The 18,161-nt window shown below is 42.1% G+C and overlaps 1 protein-coding gene across 31 annotated transcripts in view; it reads left to right on the forward strand.

Moving 5' to 3' along the window:
- The window catches only part of CLASP2 (cytoplasmic linker associated protein 2), a 1,832,463-nt gene that overhangs the window by 231,327 nt on the left and 1,582,975 nt on the right, over positions 1-18,161 (forward strand). For all 31 annotated transcript variants that reach the window (XM_085607571.1, XM_085607579.1, XM_085607573.1 and 28 more), the window contains exons 3-4: positions 3,915-4,018; positions 17,697-17,788. In XM_085607571.1, coding sequence (XP_085463697.1) covers positions 3,915-4,018; positions 17,697-17,788 — 196 coding nt within the window. The remainder of the gene's footprint in view (positions 1-3,914; positions 4,019-17,696; positions 17,789-18,161) is intronic.

The following is an 18,161-nucleotide window of genomic DNA, read 5'->3' on the forward strand; positions in this document are numbered from 1 at the left end:
TGGAAGTAATGATCTGATCTTTGTTCTCTCATTGAAGTATGACTGTATTCCTTTTAGTGTAATGCCCTGTATTCCTGTATTGTAAGATCTTTAAGTAAAACCTGGGTGTTTACAGCATCAAAGGCTGCTGAGACATCAAATATTAGTAATTGAGTGACATCATCAGAATCTACAGTGTTCTTTAGATCACCCCAGATAGCAATCGGTGCTGGTTTGATGCCTCTTCGAGGCCTGAGCCCCATCTGTTGGTCAGTAAGGAGGTTATTTTTTGCGACAAGTTCTGAAATCTGTGTGAATGCCTCTTCCTCATTACGTTTCCTCATAAATGGTCCATTTGATATTGGTCTGTAATTTATTGGGTCCTCCAGTTTCAGTTCTTGCTTCTTCGAGATTGGTTTGATATATAATGTTTTAGTTGGTTTGAAAATTCTCCTGGACACAACAATTTATTAATTTTCACTGAATAGCTTGGAAAACTTTCTTGAAAGTGCATAGTGTATAAGGGTGAGGAGGAGGATTGGTGATGCTGATTAACAGAGTCAGCTAATTTGTTTCTTTTAAGGATAGTTGGTTGAATTGCCATACTATGGGTTAATGGTGTGGTTATGCTCAGCGGCAGCTGGTGGATTTTGAAAGCAGTGGGCTCACATTTTCAACCCAAGTATAAAATGATCCATCATAGCGCGCAAGCTTGAATAGAGAAAAGGGGGTGCGGGGTGTAGGGGATCTGGGCACACTCTTAGATTTTTTTCTTTCACCAGTTAGATTACATAAGGTCATATTTATTTTGTAGGCAGGCTGTTGAACTGATGCCAAGACTTAGAACTTGGTTTTCCAGTTCCAAACTCGCCAGCTCTGGTTGTAATGTCACATCGTCTCCCCTATATCTGATCTCAATGCCTTGGATACCTAACTACCTCTTAACTACTCTCGCACGTTGCAGCTTCCTTAATGTGGAAGGAAACTGGCACACACCTTTTAGTTTACTAATAGAATTGTCATCACGGCAGGACAGGAATATTCCTCAGTTCACTTTAAAAATTCTCACTTTTAATTAAAACTAATTGACAGATGTAGTCCAATGCACTAAGGGGACATTCATCTGCGTGTTTTTCATTTCCAAGTCATCATATCTGGAGTCAAACCCAGCACCCCTGTTTGACCAAATTGAGTGATCCTACACAAATGCTGTATTTCTTCAGGCCTCTTCTTGTTATCGCATAGGTGAGGCCAACAGGGCTGGTGTGTTGCCAGTCACATATCAGCCACCCTTATGACTGACTCTGCCCCATAATTGCCAGCTTGACTACCTGAAAGGTATGAATGAAACCGTGGCTCAAAGAGGCCTTGAATGGAACTGTGGCTGACGGCCATTAAAGGCTGTTCGAGCACAACCAATAATGGCCTCTCTCCTTACACCCTTCCCCCAACAACTCGTCCCAGTGTCCAGGCCCACCGCTAAACTCGGAAGATAACATCTAGGTCAACACCACCACACACAGAATCACTGACTGTTCAGGCATGGAAGATTCAACTGGTTTCCAACTTTTTTCTTCACGTGGGCGCTCCTAGGTTTTGTTTTGCATTTTAACATAGCTCAAACTCAACCCAAAGGTATTGGAGTTCTTTACATGAGCACCAGTTACATTAGATAAGATAACATCTATTTTGTAGGCACGGGGAGATTAAATGATTTGCCAACTATCACAGAATGTTGCGCCAACGCAGAGACTCTGAACTACTTAATTCACAGATATGATCTGATTTAGAAGATGACACGCATCCATGTTTTACAGGAGTACACTTTTCTGAATTTTCAAGTCCTCCTATCTGCAATCAAACCTTGCTTCCCTGTTTGGCCAAATTGTGTGATCCTAGGCAAATACTGTATATCATCAGGGCTTCACTTTGTTTGTCGTTGCATAGGTGAGGTGCCCATAACCAACCAAGACAGATGTTTAGTAGGACAAAATCTGGGTCCTTCAGCAACCAGACTTGGGGCTACAAAAGAATTGCTTTGCCGTCCTAATCTTTACCTTTTGAGTGCGCCCCAGCAGACTCAACAGACCTGTCAAGCAGGATTTGACAGCATGTTGTCACAGGATGCCCACAGCCCCCGCCCTGAATATTCTGTGGCAGTCAGAGGAGTCCTCTATTCCCATTCAGATTAACCTATTCTTTTCTTGTATGAGGGTTTTCTTACCACATTCCCACCTTAATCATGCCAAGTACAAGCTGGGAGAAGTTGGAGAGCTAATGTAAATTTGCCTCCAGGAACTCCAGACAGGAAAATGATGACTTTTGAAAAATTATTTTTCATTAATATTTATAAAAAATCCACCCTCCCAATTGATGGGAATTTTAATAACTATTAAAAATAGCTGCTTAATTTTTTTTATCTGTTGGTCCCATTCCTGTGATAGCAGTATTAGTATTTGATACTGTAATATGTTTCTACAAATGACAGCTAGGCCTTCCACAGTAAAAGTAGCTTTTATGTCCTCGTAGCTGTAAGGACATGATAACATACATTTGCTGCACGTCCCACTTTTAAATACTAAGCACTCTACCTTGTGAGCTGCATGGCTTACATAGGTTTGACTTAATATTTAAAAGTGAGGTTTAAACAGGTCACACTGCAGGTTTTACACTGAAGCCAAGTTTTCCTTAGTCGCACTAGTGAGTGGCACAATAAGTGCTGCAGTCCACAGTGTACAATTAACTGTTCATGCTATGTGTGCATTTCCTCACCATATAATGTGGCCTTCCAGGAAAGTTAAATAAGCCAATCCGGGATTAGCCAATTTCTACATGCTGTAGTGCTCTGATCCCATACAATGGGGTCTGGACAGCAGTGCCCCAGTGTGCAGAGTCAGGAATAAGTCAGCAAAAAAAATGGGGGTGGCCACGCAAAAAGGGGTATTTTCTCACAGGCATTAGATAAAATAGAGATTGAGTCCCTAATAATCCTGAGCATGATCACAGTTTAGATACTAGCCCTTGGAAACCTACTTTAATGTCTCCCAAAAGTGGCATACTGCTTGCTGTGTGTGGTTTTTTCATGCCATCTTGGGTTAGTCCTATCATTTACAAATAATTCCAATAAAATAACAATTGAATAAAAAAGGGAACGAAGCATGGGATTCTCTACCTGCTCAGAAGTAAGAATTTTAACTTATTTTGTCTGTGACTTGTATATGGTTTCCTCTTTCTGCTGGTAACCATAGTTATTGTACCTGAGCTGATGATGCATTAATACTTTCCATGGCCATGCCGAATCCTCAAACAAATTAAAAGGTACTTTGTGCCTTTGAACCATTACATCTTTTTATGCTATTTGCCCCTCTTTACTGAACAAGAATGTGTAACCACCATGGTAGTACCCAACACATTGTACTTTGACTTCATCACATTACCAACTCCCATCCTTCATCCAAAGTTCAATGCTTCAGGCTGTCTCTATCAAAGCAGTTTTACAACATTTGCAGATCAGAGCTTTAGGTGCCCAGATGATGTGCATGGGTAATGGCAGTACCTTCTAATTAGGCCATAAAAGTACATCATTAAGGAGATGTGCACAGTTTTCAAGGAGATATACACGGTTACCAATGCTTCATCCTGTTGAGTGATTTAGTAGTTGTTATGGATGTGAAATTTCCATTGTTCTAGTAGCAAACGTTTAACCTTCCATTGATTCCATTGATTCCCTCATTACATGAAATGTAATTCTGCAGTCACTTTTATCGGAAAATTTAGGATGGTGTAGTTGATGAAAAATATGCCTTTTCGATTTGTGTCAGTGTGTGATATTTTTCAGTTATGCATCCAAAGTTAGCATGTGTTCTGTTGTTCTATTACTTTCTATAAAGTTGTACTAACTGAAAATGACAATTTCAAAATATTTTTCTTTGCAGTTCTTATAGCGCTAATGGATCGATTGGGAGATGGAAAAGATCAAGTAAGAGAACAATCACAGAATCTTATTCTGAGGATAATGGAGCAGGCGGCTCCTCCAATGGTAAGAGTGCTTTAAAGCCAAAACCTTGCATCCATAGTTTACACTCTGCTTGAGGTTGACTGTTAAAGATCAATGCTAAAATTTACTTGGCTTAGTTGATCCTTCTTAGAACCCATATTTCTTTTGGATACAATCCTAATTAGGCTGAATCGAGATATTACTTTTCAAGTTTGTGCAATGGCATTTAAGAAAACACTTAATTTTTTTCAACATGCATATAACTATCCACAGTTAATTTTGTATTAATAAAAAAGAAAGGAGTGGCTATCTTGCTATAAACAGCTGATTCAGTAGCAGTGGATTTTAACATTGGTGTAGTGAGACGTTTGTCCACCATGGTGCTCCCACCTAGCTGCTAATTGCAAGGTGACGCTAGATCCAGTGATTGCAGCAATCCGATGGCACTTAGTCACCAGCCCACCAAACCCACACCAGATAAGAAACCAATGGTGATATTCGCCCCAAATTAGCTACTTGGCCAGGTGTGTCGGATCGATGGTGGTTGCACCTGTCAGCTCAGAGCTGGTTGCAGACCCCATTTACGCCGTATGAAGTGGTCTTTAGGCAGACTCAAAGTGTATGGTGTAGCATAACGTTTTTACCCATATCATTTTTAGGTCTCTCCTAGTGTTGCAGCGCATAAGCTGTTTGCTTGGCGAGACATATAGTGAGAGAGGATATTTCAGAAGGGGACTTGAAGCCACGCCCATCATTTCCATTAGGTCGCGTCAGCGTTTATGCTAAACGCTGGCTTCCCATTGAAAATGATTCTTTTCGGCCACTGCCCTTTCTCACTTTCATCCGGCCCATCCGGACTGTCTCGTTTGCCTCACGGCTGTCATGAAGCAATTTCTTATCACAACACCAGCTGTGTGTTTATGTTTGCATCGCGCTTTCACTTAACCCCTTCGGTGCTCATGACGGAATGGTTCCGTCATGACCCACGGTTGAGCTGTGCTCATGACGGAACCATTCCGTCATGACCAAACCCGCGCAAGATTCCGCCAGCACAGCGGCGGAATCTGCGCAGCATCGAAGGGGTTAAAGTGAAAGTGAAAGCACGATGCAAATATAAACAAGCGGCTGCCTTCCCGCAATGGCAAGCGCTTGTTTCCTTTGTTCTGTACGTGGCGTGTTGCAGTTCCAGAGCTCACTGACGGAGGTTCCCGCCACACCTGCTGATGTTTTGTAAGTGTAAGTAAGACTCTCGGGAAGAAAAACAAATATGTATGGAGAGATTTACATGATATATGTGTCTGTCTCTACTTGCGCGTGTGGGGCGTGCTCTTAAATGAGATGATATCAACCTCATTTCACAGGCCGAGCATATTGTTTCACAGCTGCCTGTTAAATACAATGTCATCAGTGCCGGACCTATTCTCAGCATGATTTGTATCCCTCCGGGGAGTTGGCCTCTGAGCATAACACTCTTTAGACAATGAAAGCCACGGGCCGTTCTACGGAGTGTTACCATTTCCCATTGTTTAGTCAACATTTAATTTGTGAAAGGTTAGCAAAACATCAGTTTTGTAATCCAGGCAGCGCCCGTATTTAGTTCGCATTGTGAGGTCAGCTTCAATGAGCGCTCCATTCTACGGACAGTAAAATATCGTTTTTAACAAAACCAGTTATTTTTTTAATCTTAATTTCTTCTTCTTTCATTTGTACTACAGAAAAACAAATATTTTCAATTACAACAGCATTTTCAAGCCTTGCTATTTATAAAGCCACCAAAATCTTTGGTGGGAATGTACGGCCATACTGCATGGCTATCCATTCTTTATCCAACATAGATAACATTATTTTATATAGCGCTTCGTGAGCACTTCTGCCTTTTCTAAGCAGTGTAGACAGAAGGCGGCGCCATTGCCAAAAATAATAGTACTCCATTTCAGAAGGAGAGAAGAATGACTTCTGGCCGGGTCCGAATTTTAACGGGGAGTTCACAACAGAGGTGAGATGGGAGTCATCTTACATGCAACAAGTGCAGAGAGAGTGAGGAAATGAGTGTGTGTGGGGCCGTATGTATGAGGAATATTAGTGTAAAGAATATAATAATAATTGTGCGTCGTGATAATAATAAAAATACCTACAGCGGATGTAATACATGTAGCTCTGTGTCGCCTGATTCATAAAGCGCTTTGTTTGCAGCTGAATACCCATGAGGCACACTGTGGGGTTAGGAGGGTACATTCTTGAACAGCCGCGTGCCTGTGGGTAGAAGCTGGGGCTTGTATGCTGTATAAGATTCGAAGATTGTACTGAAAGTGTGCAAAAGCAGTTGGCATGATTGTGGGACCATACACCGGTATAAGGGGAAGTCGTGTGCTGGTGACTTCTTCATTAGTTAAGTTATCTGGCCTTTGTATAGCGTTCACCAGCAACCAGTGTGAAATTTTGGCACTCAAACATTTCATGGCAATGAGAGGCTGGCCTGTATGTGTTGTTGGGAGAGTGTGTGGTCGTTGTGTGTCCGATATGGGAAGTAGGTGTGTGCTTGAGGTCCTGACAAATGCTCTGGTTCAGTGGGTATCACGGTCTGCAGAGCATACAGTGGCCATTTGCAACAGGAAGCACTTCATTAAGGACCGGTGGTTCCTTGCCTGTTGCAGCAGTCCTCATAAGCGGAGCAGGCAGTGGCCATAAAAATCGCTTTTTACTGTCCTGAGGCCTGGGGTATTAACATTTTTAATGCATTAGATTAATGTGATAAACTATTAATAAAATCCAGTACCATTTACAAAACAAAACTCGCACTAGTACAAATGAAATGCAATAGATTTCACAATTACAACAAATTGAGCTATTGCCATTTTGCATTACACCATTTGATTAATGCTTCACGAAGGGAAAAAAACACAATAACATTTACAATGACAGTAGCTCAAAACAATGTAATTGCGAGACCTATTGCATTGTAAATGTTTGTTAAAGCTAGAGGTTGTGTTTGGGAGAAGTCTGATCAGGGGGTTGTATGATGAAACCACACAGGAAAATACTTCACATGCTTTTACAATAAATGGTTTACCCTGTAAATCTTTTTAACGCATATGATTTTACAGAGCATGCCATTACCACACAATGTTTACATATATAAAAACAGTGAATTTGTGGGGTAAGACCACTCCCACCCCTAATTTACCTCAAATGCATGGTAAAGGCATTCATTGTAAAGGAATATAAGTGGTAAAAACAAGCATGGTAAAGGCACAACGTGGTAAAAGCCTTTTTGTAAAGGCTGTTTCCCGATCAGGGGAGAGATGACAATCTGTGTACACCAGTGTTAGTCCTTAACATGCTTATAGTGTCCATAAGATGCATGGTGAGATAAAGGAACACCCCTGTCGTCCTGGAGTCTATTGAATGATGTAGAGACTGAATCAGAATTTAGATCTTGAACGAGTAACAGATTGTGTTTCATTAACACCATGTTTACTTTGAAGGGAAGCACACATTGCAGGTGGTGGTAAATTGTGAATAAGAAATTCTCTGTGCAGAGCAACCATCACAGTGGAATACCAGTCTAGAAACAGGAGGACATCAGTTGTAGATGCAGTGCCCAACAGCATCTTTCGAAAGAGATCATAGTTAAACTGGCATGCAGTAAATTAAGAAATAGTGCATGAAGTCTGGCTGTTGAGATTACCCAGCCTGATCCATTTAATAAGAATAATGTAAATCACAATTTAGGGATGACTACTAGATTTATAGAATATTTGAAGAAATTGAGACCGGACCGTTGCTTTGATTAAGAGTTTGTTGCCTATTAGTGATGTAGCTTCCTCCAAAATACTGGTCCAATAAACAGTTTCTCCAGAGGAGCCTGGGGTTTGCCTGAAAACTGTCACTCCAACTGTGCTTAATCTCACAAGCACTGTAGAAACCGCATTCTTAACACTAAATCCTGTGATAAGTGGATCGAGCTCAAAAGTTCAGATTTGATCCAGTTAATTAGGAGGCCAGATTACCTGCCAGTGTCTTCTGTGTGTTTTGTTTGTTGTTTGAATTATGTTATTGATTAAACGTCATCTTGCCCACTGAAAGAACAAAATAAAACCAATACAAAATTCAACCCTACGTTGGGTTCCTTACAAAGATTAGTGTTGTAATCCATAAATAAGCCACCATAAGGTTGATTCAGGATAAAGTAGGTACTTTATTCAGAGCACAAGAGTAACGTTGGTGTTCCCAATACAGCCAGCATACAACTGCCAGTAAAGGAACACTTCTATGAGGCATCCCATAGCAACCTTAGAACATAAACTGGAATGTAACATTTAAAGCGCCATAACTCATAAAACATTTCAATAAGTGCCAAACATAACATATCCTCTTCCCTTTATCTCTTTTCCCAATAACTATACAACATGCATAATATGAGCTATAACATTAGGAAGCAAGCATATTGAATACTTATCTATCACCACATACATAATCTTGTAAATACCTTGGTGGGCACCTAGATCTCTGCGGCACCATTCTATTATTGACACCATCACCCCGATCCTCACTAATAACAGAGGGTCGATTTTTACATATTTCTTCATCACTGATAAGTAGATAAGGATTTAGATTGCTATCCAGCTCAACTATCTCATCCTTTCCCTGAATAGCCTCTTTCTTGTAAAGAGCAACTTTTCTCAAATTCCAATTCTCTCCATTATACAGTGTAACATGCCTACTGTGCACATTTTTCACTTTATACGGACCTCTAAATTTGGTAAACCTAGCCCCAATCCGTCCAGGCTTAACCTTTACCCAATCATTGGGTCTTATAGAAGTACTATGTGGAGATGTTTTACCCTCCTCCACTTTGTCATAATCCAAATTGGCTAAACCAATACACTCTTTCATCCATGCTGGGATTAATTTGATACTGGCAGGACGTCCTCTCATGACAGCAAACGGAACCTTTCCAGACACCGTATTCACTGTTGTGCGATATGCCCACACCAAATCATTGACCATAGATTTCACATCTTTCCTATTTACTATTGCCATTTGGATAACTCCTTTCACATGCGATTTGCTCTTTCCACAACTCCATTTCCCTGTGGGTTATAAAAAGATGTTCCAGTGTGTACTATTCCACATGACTTCAAATAATGAGTCATTTCCACAGACGTCAATTGCGTGCCATTATCAGTAATTAACCTAACGGGGTATCCTTCTTCTTTGAAAATATTAGACAAAACTCTAATAGTATTCTTCGTGGTGATTTCCCTTACAAATTCAACAATTAACCATTTAGACATCACATCAACAATGACTATCCCAAATCTTAATTCTGTACTCAAACCAACAAATGGGCCAATGAAGTCCAGGCAAATAGTATGCCAAGGTAACTCTGGAACATCTATCTTACCTACATCATGTTGATTGCCTACCTTCAATCTTTTATCACTCTTTACACACTCGGCACACCTCTCAACCCAATCAGACACCTGTTGATCCATTGCAGGCCACCAAAAATGCTCCCTTAACCTTTTCTTTGTAGGAGTTTGCCCCATATGGCCCTCGTGAGCCAATTTAAACAAAGAAAACCGTAAACCTTGTGGAGGAATAAATTTGTCATCCTTCATTATGATATTGCCTTCTTTGTCGAACATGGACAGCTCTTCCAAAACCTTCACAAAAGGTCTCACACCAATCGGAAGTGTGCTTTCCCTCCTATTTCCCTTGATAATTAAATCTTTGACTGTCTGAAGAACCTCGTCCTTTACCATACCATCATTCCACTGATTTCTATCTATAGCCCCATTACATAATTCCACTAACTCATCAACTGCTACAACCGCACCTTCATATTGGAATGCTTCAACCTTCATTTTATCAACTTCATTCCAAGGTAAAGGTAGTCTAGACAACCCATCAGCTTGACAATTTTTCCATCCAGGAATATACTCAACTCTGTACATGAAGGATGACAAATGTATTCCTTCACAAGGTTTAAGGTTTTCTTTGTTTAAATTGGCTCACGAGGGCCATATGGGGCAAACTCTCACAGAGAAAAGGTTAAGGGAGCATTTTTGGTGGCCTGCAATGGATCAACAGGTGTCTGATTGGGTTGAGAGGTGTGCCGAGTGTGTAGAGAGTGATAAAAGATTGAAGGTAGGCAATCAACATGATGTAGGTAAGATAGATGTTCCAGAGTTACCTTGGCATACTATTTGCCTGGACTTCATTGGCCAGCAAGTGACGGAATGAGCACAGAGTGAAGACAGCGTTGGAAGAAGAACTCACGTTGTGTTAAGGAATCGATCATCACGTTTTGGTTTAATACCGCCATTCCATTTGCTGTCATGAGAGGACGTCCTGCCAGTACCAAATTAATCCTATCCTCGTCGCCATTTGTTGTAATCCATAAATAAGCCACCATAAGGTCGATTCAGGATAAAGTAGGTACTTTATTCAGAGCACAAGAGTAACGTTGGTGTTCCCAATACAGCCAGCATACAACTGCCAGTAAAGGAACACTTCTATGAGGCATCCCATAGCAACCTTAGAACATAAACTGGAATGTAACATTTAAAGCGCCGTAACTCATAAAACATTTCAATAAGTGCCAAACATAACAATTAGCCTGTTGAATATCTCATATTGTAGTCAAACTGAAAAGCACGTTTCAGCAAGGTATCATTCTGTATATTACAGCAAGAATTCCGTGGTTGATGGTATATTCGCTAAAATTACATCTGTGTCGTACAGTGTTGTACCAAACACACACTGTATATATTACTTACGAGAGAATGGTTTAATTATAACAGCAAAGCATAATTATGAGAGGTGATTTTCTTGACTTGTGCCTAATGATTCTTGAACTGTTCTGATTTTAGTGACTCAATTCAAATATTAACAGACGTTATTATACATAGCAACTGAACCATGAAAATGTAGATAGGGCTAACTCACAGATTGACCCTGACCTGACTATCAACTGAATAGTTGACGTTTGTAGCTTCTGCTTTGATGATGGTTTGGGGTTAGAGATACTGAGCATTCATGGTTCTGCATATTTTCATCTTCTAATCGCGGTAATGGAAAACTGCGGTCCTATCTGTGCAATTGAAAGGTTGAGACTACATGCCTGGTTGATTTTTCCCTAAAATGTGGCTACAGACCTCAAGGCCAGAGTTCTTGTAAGAACAAGACAGGCAAAGACTGTGCTCTATCAGGTATCTAGCACACTCAATCTGCAAACTGCTGGCTGGGGGCATTCAGAAAGGTTTGATTAGGAGTTTATAGGTCAGGAAATGACACCTTTTCAGAGCTTTAGTTCCATATTAAAGAGCTCTTGCTAAAGGTGGGAGCAGAGTTAATGAGGGAAAGGAGAGTTGAGGAATGGAACAGACAAAGAAGATCAAAAGAAAGTTAATGTGTGGCAAGATATATATATAAACATCGTTTTGCAACGCTCACAGGTCAGGGAAGAGCTGGGCTAAGATTAAACAAAATAAAAATTGGAAATTTATGCCATGTTGCTGTTCTAGCCAAAATAATGGGAGATGGATAATTCTTTCACTTCATTGTCTCCTTTTTTTTTTTTTACCAAGAAATGCCATTTGCTACTAATGATGAGAGTATTTTGTGTGCAAGGAAACTGTAGGACTGCAGGAGGATGCCTACTCATGTAAAGAGCAAGGGGCACTGAGGGATCTAAGATCAGCATTGGACTCACGCGGATGGCAGCACAAGGCAGGCTGGAGGGGTAACACAAGGTAGGCCAAAAAGTGAAATTAGCAAAAAAAACAATAGATACCACACAGACCTCATGAGACTACCTCTATACTTTTAATCTCAGCGAGTATGAGAAAAAAAGCTCACATCTTGGTTATACTGGGCTCCTCCTCTCAGATTGGTCAGTGAAGTTTTCTTAAAGGACTACCTCCATTTCTTAAGAGTTCTCCCTTCTTTTGTCTCAATTATTTGGCTTGATGAGAATAAATCACTAGTGACTGAACTATACACTGACCTTGGTAATTACGATTAGTCTTGAAAAAGCCCCAGGCCTGCGCGCTACCACAGGACGAAACAGGTGTTGGATGTTAATTTGCTTATGGACAACTATGGTTACAACTGCAAAATAAAAGGAATAACTTTTCACCACTGCTAATTAAATTTTACAGTCATATATCTGCAAAACACTGATTTGTGAAAGGAATGCAAGGACCAGTTGAGTATCTAAAGGGATTTAGAAATTATCTCCAATATTTTTTCATAGTATTCTAATGTAAATTCCCCACAAGTACAGTATTAAACGAGTTTAATGTACAAAAGTAAGAATTACACTCTAGAAGTATCCTAATTGTGATTTGCAAATTGGATACCTGTCCAAGAGAACTGTGACCAGTTTTGTCATACTTGTAAACAATATCTCTTGCAAGTGACAGTGCATGAGTGCTGTCTTAGGCGAAACCTAAAAATGGGCTTCTGTTTACCAGTAAGTAAAAAAGAGCAGTTAAAAATAGATTGGCCAAAGAAAAAAAATGAGGCTTCTAGTACTTTACCATCCTGAGATATAACACCCTTCTCGTTTTATAACCCTCATCCTCTGTGCACTAGGGGGCATATGTATCAAACTCCCCTTTAGCGAATCTTAATTTGCGAGATTTTGCGATTCGCAAATTCAGATTCGCTAAACGGGATGTATAAAATAAATCGCTAATCATTTGCGATTCCTTAAAAATCGCAAATAATTCGCAGAATCCCGTATTGCGATTTCCTAATAGCGAAATTCGCTAAATAAGAAATCGCAAAAACGGGAATCTGCAAGCCTGGTGCAGGCTGATGACATCACAAACAGGAAACTGTAGTGATTGCCTGCACCTGCTCACCTGAGCCACACCCAGAGGCTGCTTGTGGAGTGTGAGGAGGCTTTCCTGGAGACAGCAACCAGCAATGGATCCCAAACAAAACCAGCAGGGCAAAGATGCAGAAAAAAGAAAGAGAAAACACAAGTTTTCAGAAAAGGAGCAGGAGGTCCTCATTGAGGAGATGGTCTGCAGCCATGAGCTCCTGTTTGGGAAGAAGGCACTCAAAGTCCCAGAGGCCAGGAAGAGGAAAATCTGGCTGGAAATCCAGAGCAAGGTGAATGCTGTTGGAGTCACCACACGCACCATCGAGGAGCTGCGCAAGCGGTGGTATGATATGCGCCAGAGGTCCAAGGAGAGGGTGGCAGCCAGACTCAAGGATGCCACTCAGACTGGAGGAGGACCATCCACTGCAGAGCAGCCAACCCCCCATGAGGAGCTCGTGGAGTCTACCCTCCTGCCTGAGAGCGTTGGTGGTGTGGCTGCAATCGACAGCTCCGACCCCTCATCCAGCAGACAAGGTAAGATGCATGCCAAATCACCCTGCACTCCTCCCCATCCCTTGCACACTCCCCCAAATGCGCATAGTAAACTCCCAACATGCCAATCCAGCCCAGGTCTTACAGCACACCCAGCAATGCATCATGGTACTCGTAGTACTGTGTCTGACTGTGTGTCCATGACACCATCACAATTAAATGCAACATATGTGTTTTGGGGATCATTGAATAGAAATGTGTCAGAGGTTAGCCGTCAAAGATTTGTAACTTTATTGAGTGCCACATGCAGACAGTAACACAAACTCATATAGTCCCCTTTACATCCACAGCACACGGCATGCCACAAGAAGACAGCACTGAGGGAGAGGAGCCTGCAGACCCTGCGGACTCCAGCGATGAGACAGAGCAGCAGCCAATTCAGCGCAGGAAGCGCGCACATGTGCCCCCACTGCCTCCATTTGAGGATGAAGTCCCAGCAACAGGCGATGACATTGACAGGAGAGAGGGGAGTCAGGGTGTGACAGACATGCCCCGTCATGACGCACCAACACCAAGGCAAAGGGAACAGGCCATTTCCAGGTCAAGGCCCAGGAGCAGCACTGCAACAGAAGGAGAAGGCACCGTGTTCTCCGGCTTGGAACAGTGCATGTTGCAGGAACAGCGCCTGCAAAGCAAGGCAATGCGGTCAATGAATCGCCAGCTAGGCCGCCTACATCAGGACAATCGCAACATGGTAGCGGCAATACAAGAGCTCTGTGCCACTTTGAGGGACACCCAAGCTGCCAATGACAGGGCTGGACGACGTGCCAATGCACGGCTACACAATTATACTAAGGCAGTCAACCGCCTCTGCACCACCACCAGCGCACTCACACGCAGAAGCGTAACCATGCAGGTGGACATGGCACATTGCTGCCAGGACATAGCACGAGGGCTGGCGCAGGTGACCACTGCTGTGGAACAGCTGCAGACAGCCAATGCAGGTGGCAGCGCACTAATGGCCTCTGCTGAGAGTGAGGACACATCGAGTCGCAGCAGCATCACTCCAACCTTGCCAGGTGAAAGACGCCGCAGTGGCAGACAGGTAGCAGGCCAAGGGCGCACCATGGGGGTCAACCACCCCGGACGGCACCGACGGAGGTGATCATCTGCGGGGACACTGACTGCAACACGGGTGCATTAACCCGCAAAAGGCTGTTTGCCCTATTTCTTGTGCCTTCTCTGCACTGTGTGTACAACATGTGCTGGGGACAATTACAATTTCTTTCATGTTAAGTGTGATTAAACACTTGACACATCATCAGGCTTTGTAGTCTCATTTCCTCAATACTCACCTAAAAGTAGTTTTGTGTGATCTCAGTCCGTCTCTGGCGTCCAGCAGCTGCCCCAACTCCTGGTGCTGGTCTGGCAGGGGGAGCAGGGCGCTCGTCATCCGATGTGTCTGTATCGGTCACATCAATTGTGGTGCCTTTCCTCATTGCCATGTTATGTAGCATTGCACAGCTTGACACGATTTTACAGCAGGTCTCAGGGCTGTATTGCAGTGCGCCTCCACTTTTATGCAGGCACCTGAAGCGGCTCTTCAGGATTCCGAAGGTTCGCTCAATGACACAGCGTGTAGATCTGTGTGCCCTGTTGTAGCTCCTCTCACTTGCATTTGCAGGATGCAGGTATGGGGTCAGGATGAAGTCGCGCACTGCATAGGCACTGTCACCTGCATGGAAAAAAACACAATAGGTGAGTCAATGTCCCCCCCCTCAACTGATGTAGTGGATGTATTGATGTGTGCAATGTATTTACCGAGCAGGTACCCCTCCCTAAACTCTCCAGCACTCAGACGTCTGTGTATTCCACTGCGTCGGAAGATGAAGGAGTCATGTGTACTGCCGGGGTATTTGGCTACGATGTCTGTGATGTGATACTTAGCGTTGCACACAATCTGTATGTTGAGGGAATGGTAGCATTTCCGATTCCTGTAGACCTATTCAGTTTCTGCTGGGGGTGTGATGGCCACATGGGTCCCGTCAATGCAGCCGATGACGTGGGGGAAACGTGCAATCTGGTAGAAGTCCAGTATCGTTTGCTGTAATGCCTGTTGGGTGGTGGGGAAGTAAATGTGATGTGAGAGCCTCAGTAGCATTGCATCTAGGAAGGCATGGAAGAAGCGCGAAAGTGCACTCTGTGACACCCCACCAACCTCCGCTATGACCCGTTGAAAACTCCCTGACGCCAGGAGGTGCAGGGAGCACAGGACCTGCACATGTGTGGGAATTGTTTGTGTCCTGCGAGTAGGGTGCTCCAAGTGGGGTTTCAGCTCCTCAATCAGGTCCATTATGGTCTGTGGGTGCAGTCTGTACTTGTCATAGATCTCCTCTTCAGTGTTCTGGAACAGGGTGATGCGCAGCCTGAAGATACGTTCCTGTCTCATTCTCCTGTGTGCAAGGGCCCGAATACGCAGCCTCCTGGCTATCACGTACATTGCAGCCATTGTGGGTGTGTTTGTTGCATTGTGGGCTGGTTTTTGTACCTTGCACCAGTTTACCACCTGCAAGCAATTGGTGTTAATAGCGATTTCTTAATTGGCGAATTTCGTGAAATCGCAATTTGCGATTAATTCATACATGTGTTTGCGATTTCTTAGCTAGCGATTTCTTGTTAGCGATATTCGCAACGCTAAGGAATCGCAAAATAGGTATTCGCTAGGAAATTCGCTGTTTTCTTGTTTCGCAGCCTAAGAAATCGCTAATTTAGCGATTTCTTATTTTTCAGTTTGGAAGTGTGTCATACATATGAAATAGCGAAAAATCAGTCGCAAACGCTGTTTTTTGCGAATCGCAGCGTTTGCGACTAATTTTTGCTTTCATACATATGCCCCTTGATCTTTTAAAATATTTGCCCAAAATCTATTTTCCATTGTTAACCCTCAGATGTGCTTCATCGGGCCAACTCTGAAACTTGCAGTTCAGTGAATCTCTGTCCTAGGGTTTTTTCCGAAAAGTCTTCAGTTCTGTCCTAGTGTTGCTGTTGAGGTACTTTGGACCAAATCCTTTATCTGACCCGCTCTAGACACTAACCTGGACTACTTAGTGCGCTGATGCTTCAGCTACTTAGTTTCCAGTGCCAAAAATAATAGTTTAGAAATCCTTAGGCTCAAGTCTACTCTAGTAAAATACACAGATGTTAAAGGTAAGATACCCCCACATATTGGAATTGCAGTGACTCTAAAAGGAGCCAGGTCTCATTTGCCCCTCAGTGTTATGGAGAAATAGGACTGTACTTCTAGACTACTAATCTGCTGATATCACAAACCATTTACTGCATAATCTGGGTTGAGGGCGAAGCAGTCACGCTCATTGAGAATATAGATACACTTCTGTTGCCTCCAAGTCATGAGAGTACAACTCTAATGAAAAGTAAAGAAACACAGATCACCTAATGAAAAATACATAACTAAATTAAAGTCCATCATTATACATTAGAAAGAAGAGTTAGTTTAAAGGATTTTTTCTTCATACGCTGGAAGTTTGGCATGTGTGTTGTATTTGATTCTCATTCTGGCTTATGAATCTTTCCACTATGCCTCCTCCATCCGTTATGAAAAATAATTGTGGTCTAGGTTAGGTGTTTAAAAGACTAAACCTCACAGGAACAGCTATACAAAGATTTTTGTTTTTGCCAAAAAGGTGGGCAAAATTTGGTTCTAAATATTTGTATGTGGATGCTGCTTAGCTTTATGCTATTAGCTGTTTTGGCAGAGTCTATCTAATGGAAAGCTGTTTGTTGTTTTCATCTAACATGTTCAATTATTGTAGAGTTGCCAGTCTGCCACTTGGTAGTCTAGCACTCTGTCCCAAGGTAGACTCCTATTAATCTGGTTTGCAACTTAGACCAGTCCACTTAACTGTATTGTAGCAAATTGAGCTTGCAACTTTATTGTGCATTTCTGTAATTAATGTATTTTTCTTATCTGCTTTTATGGTTCTTCGAACCGAAAGATGATGATTCATTGAATGTAGATTTCATATTGCGATGTTTAAGTTTGTGAGATCATGTTCGTTTTCAGTTGGCTACATAAAATTGTCTTTCAGCGAGAAACAAGATACAACATATAGCAATAGTGTAGTGCTGCTGTCTGTCATTAAGAGCATTAACTAAAGCACGTGTTGGGGAAAAATGCCAAATAGTAGCACTTGGACTTTGATGTTTTTATCGAAAATCTATTCCATGCTCAACTAACTGCTGACTCCCTAACATTATTTTTTTGGTCATGTTTTCATAACCAATGAAAATGTTTTTAACAGATGTGCATCTCACATTCTATATTTTCGCCTGTAATGCAAGCTAAGTATGTATGATTTATTTCAACAGAATATCTGGGAGCGGCTCACTGCTGGCTTCAAACACAAGAACTTCCGAACCAGAGAAGGGGTCTGCATGTGTCTCATTGCAACCTTAAACACGTAAGCACATCCTTTTTTTGTTTACATGGGTCTGTATTGGTTTATGTCACTTTTAAAAAAAAATCGGTTTTGCAGTTTAGTGCTTCTTACTAATCTACTATCAACTAGAAGCAACGCTTATGTAATAAGAGCTGCTTAGAATTAGGCATTAATAGATATCTTACCTTCTTGGTTTAAATGTTCTCCTTTGGAGAAAATCTGTCTGACACTTCGTTTTTAATAAGACTGCAGGAATCAAAGTACCAGGCACTTCTCCAAGATTAGCGGGCCTGAATTTGTGAAAGAGTAGCTACTCAGTCTTAGATACTAAGGATGAATGGTATGCAGGGGTTAGTAGGTCGAGGATCAGACCAGGGATGTATTCAGATTGCCT

Source organism: Triturus cristatus, chromosome 5_2, assembly GCF_964204655.1.
Source record: "Triturus cristatus chromosome 5_2, aTriCri1.1, whole genome shotgun sequence".
Lineage (NCBI taxonomy): Eukaryota > Metazoa > Chordata > Amphibia > Caudata > Salamandridae > Triturus > Triturus cristatus.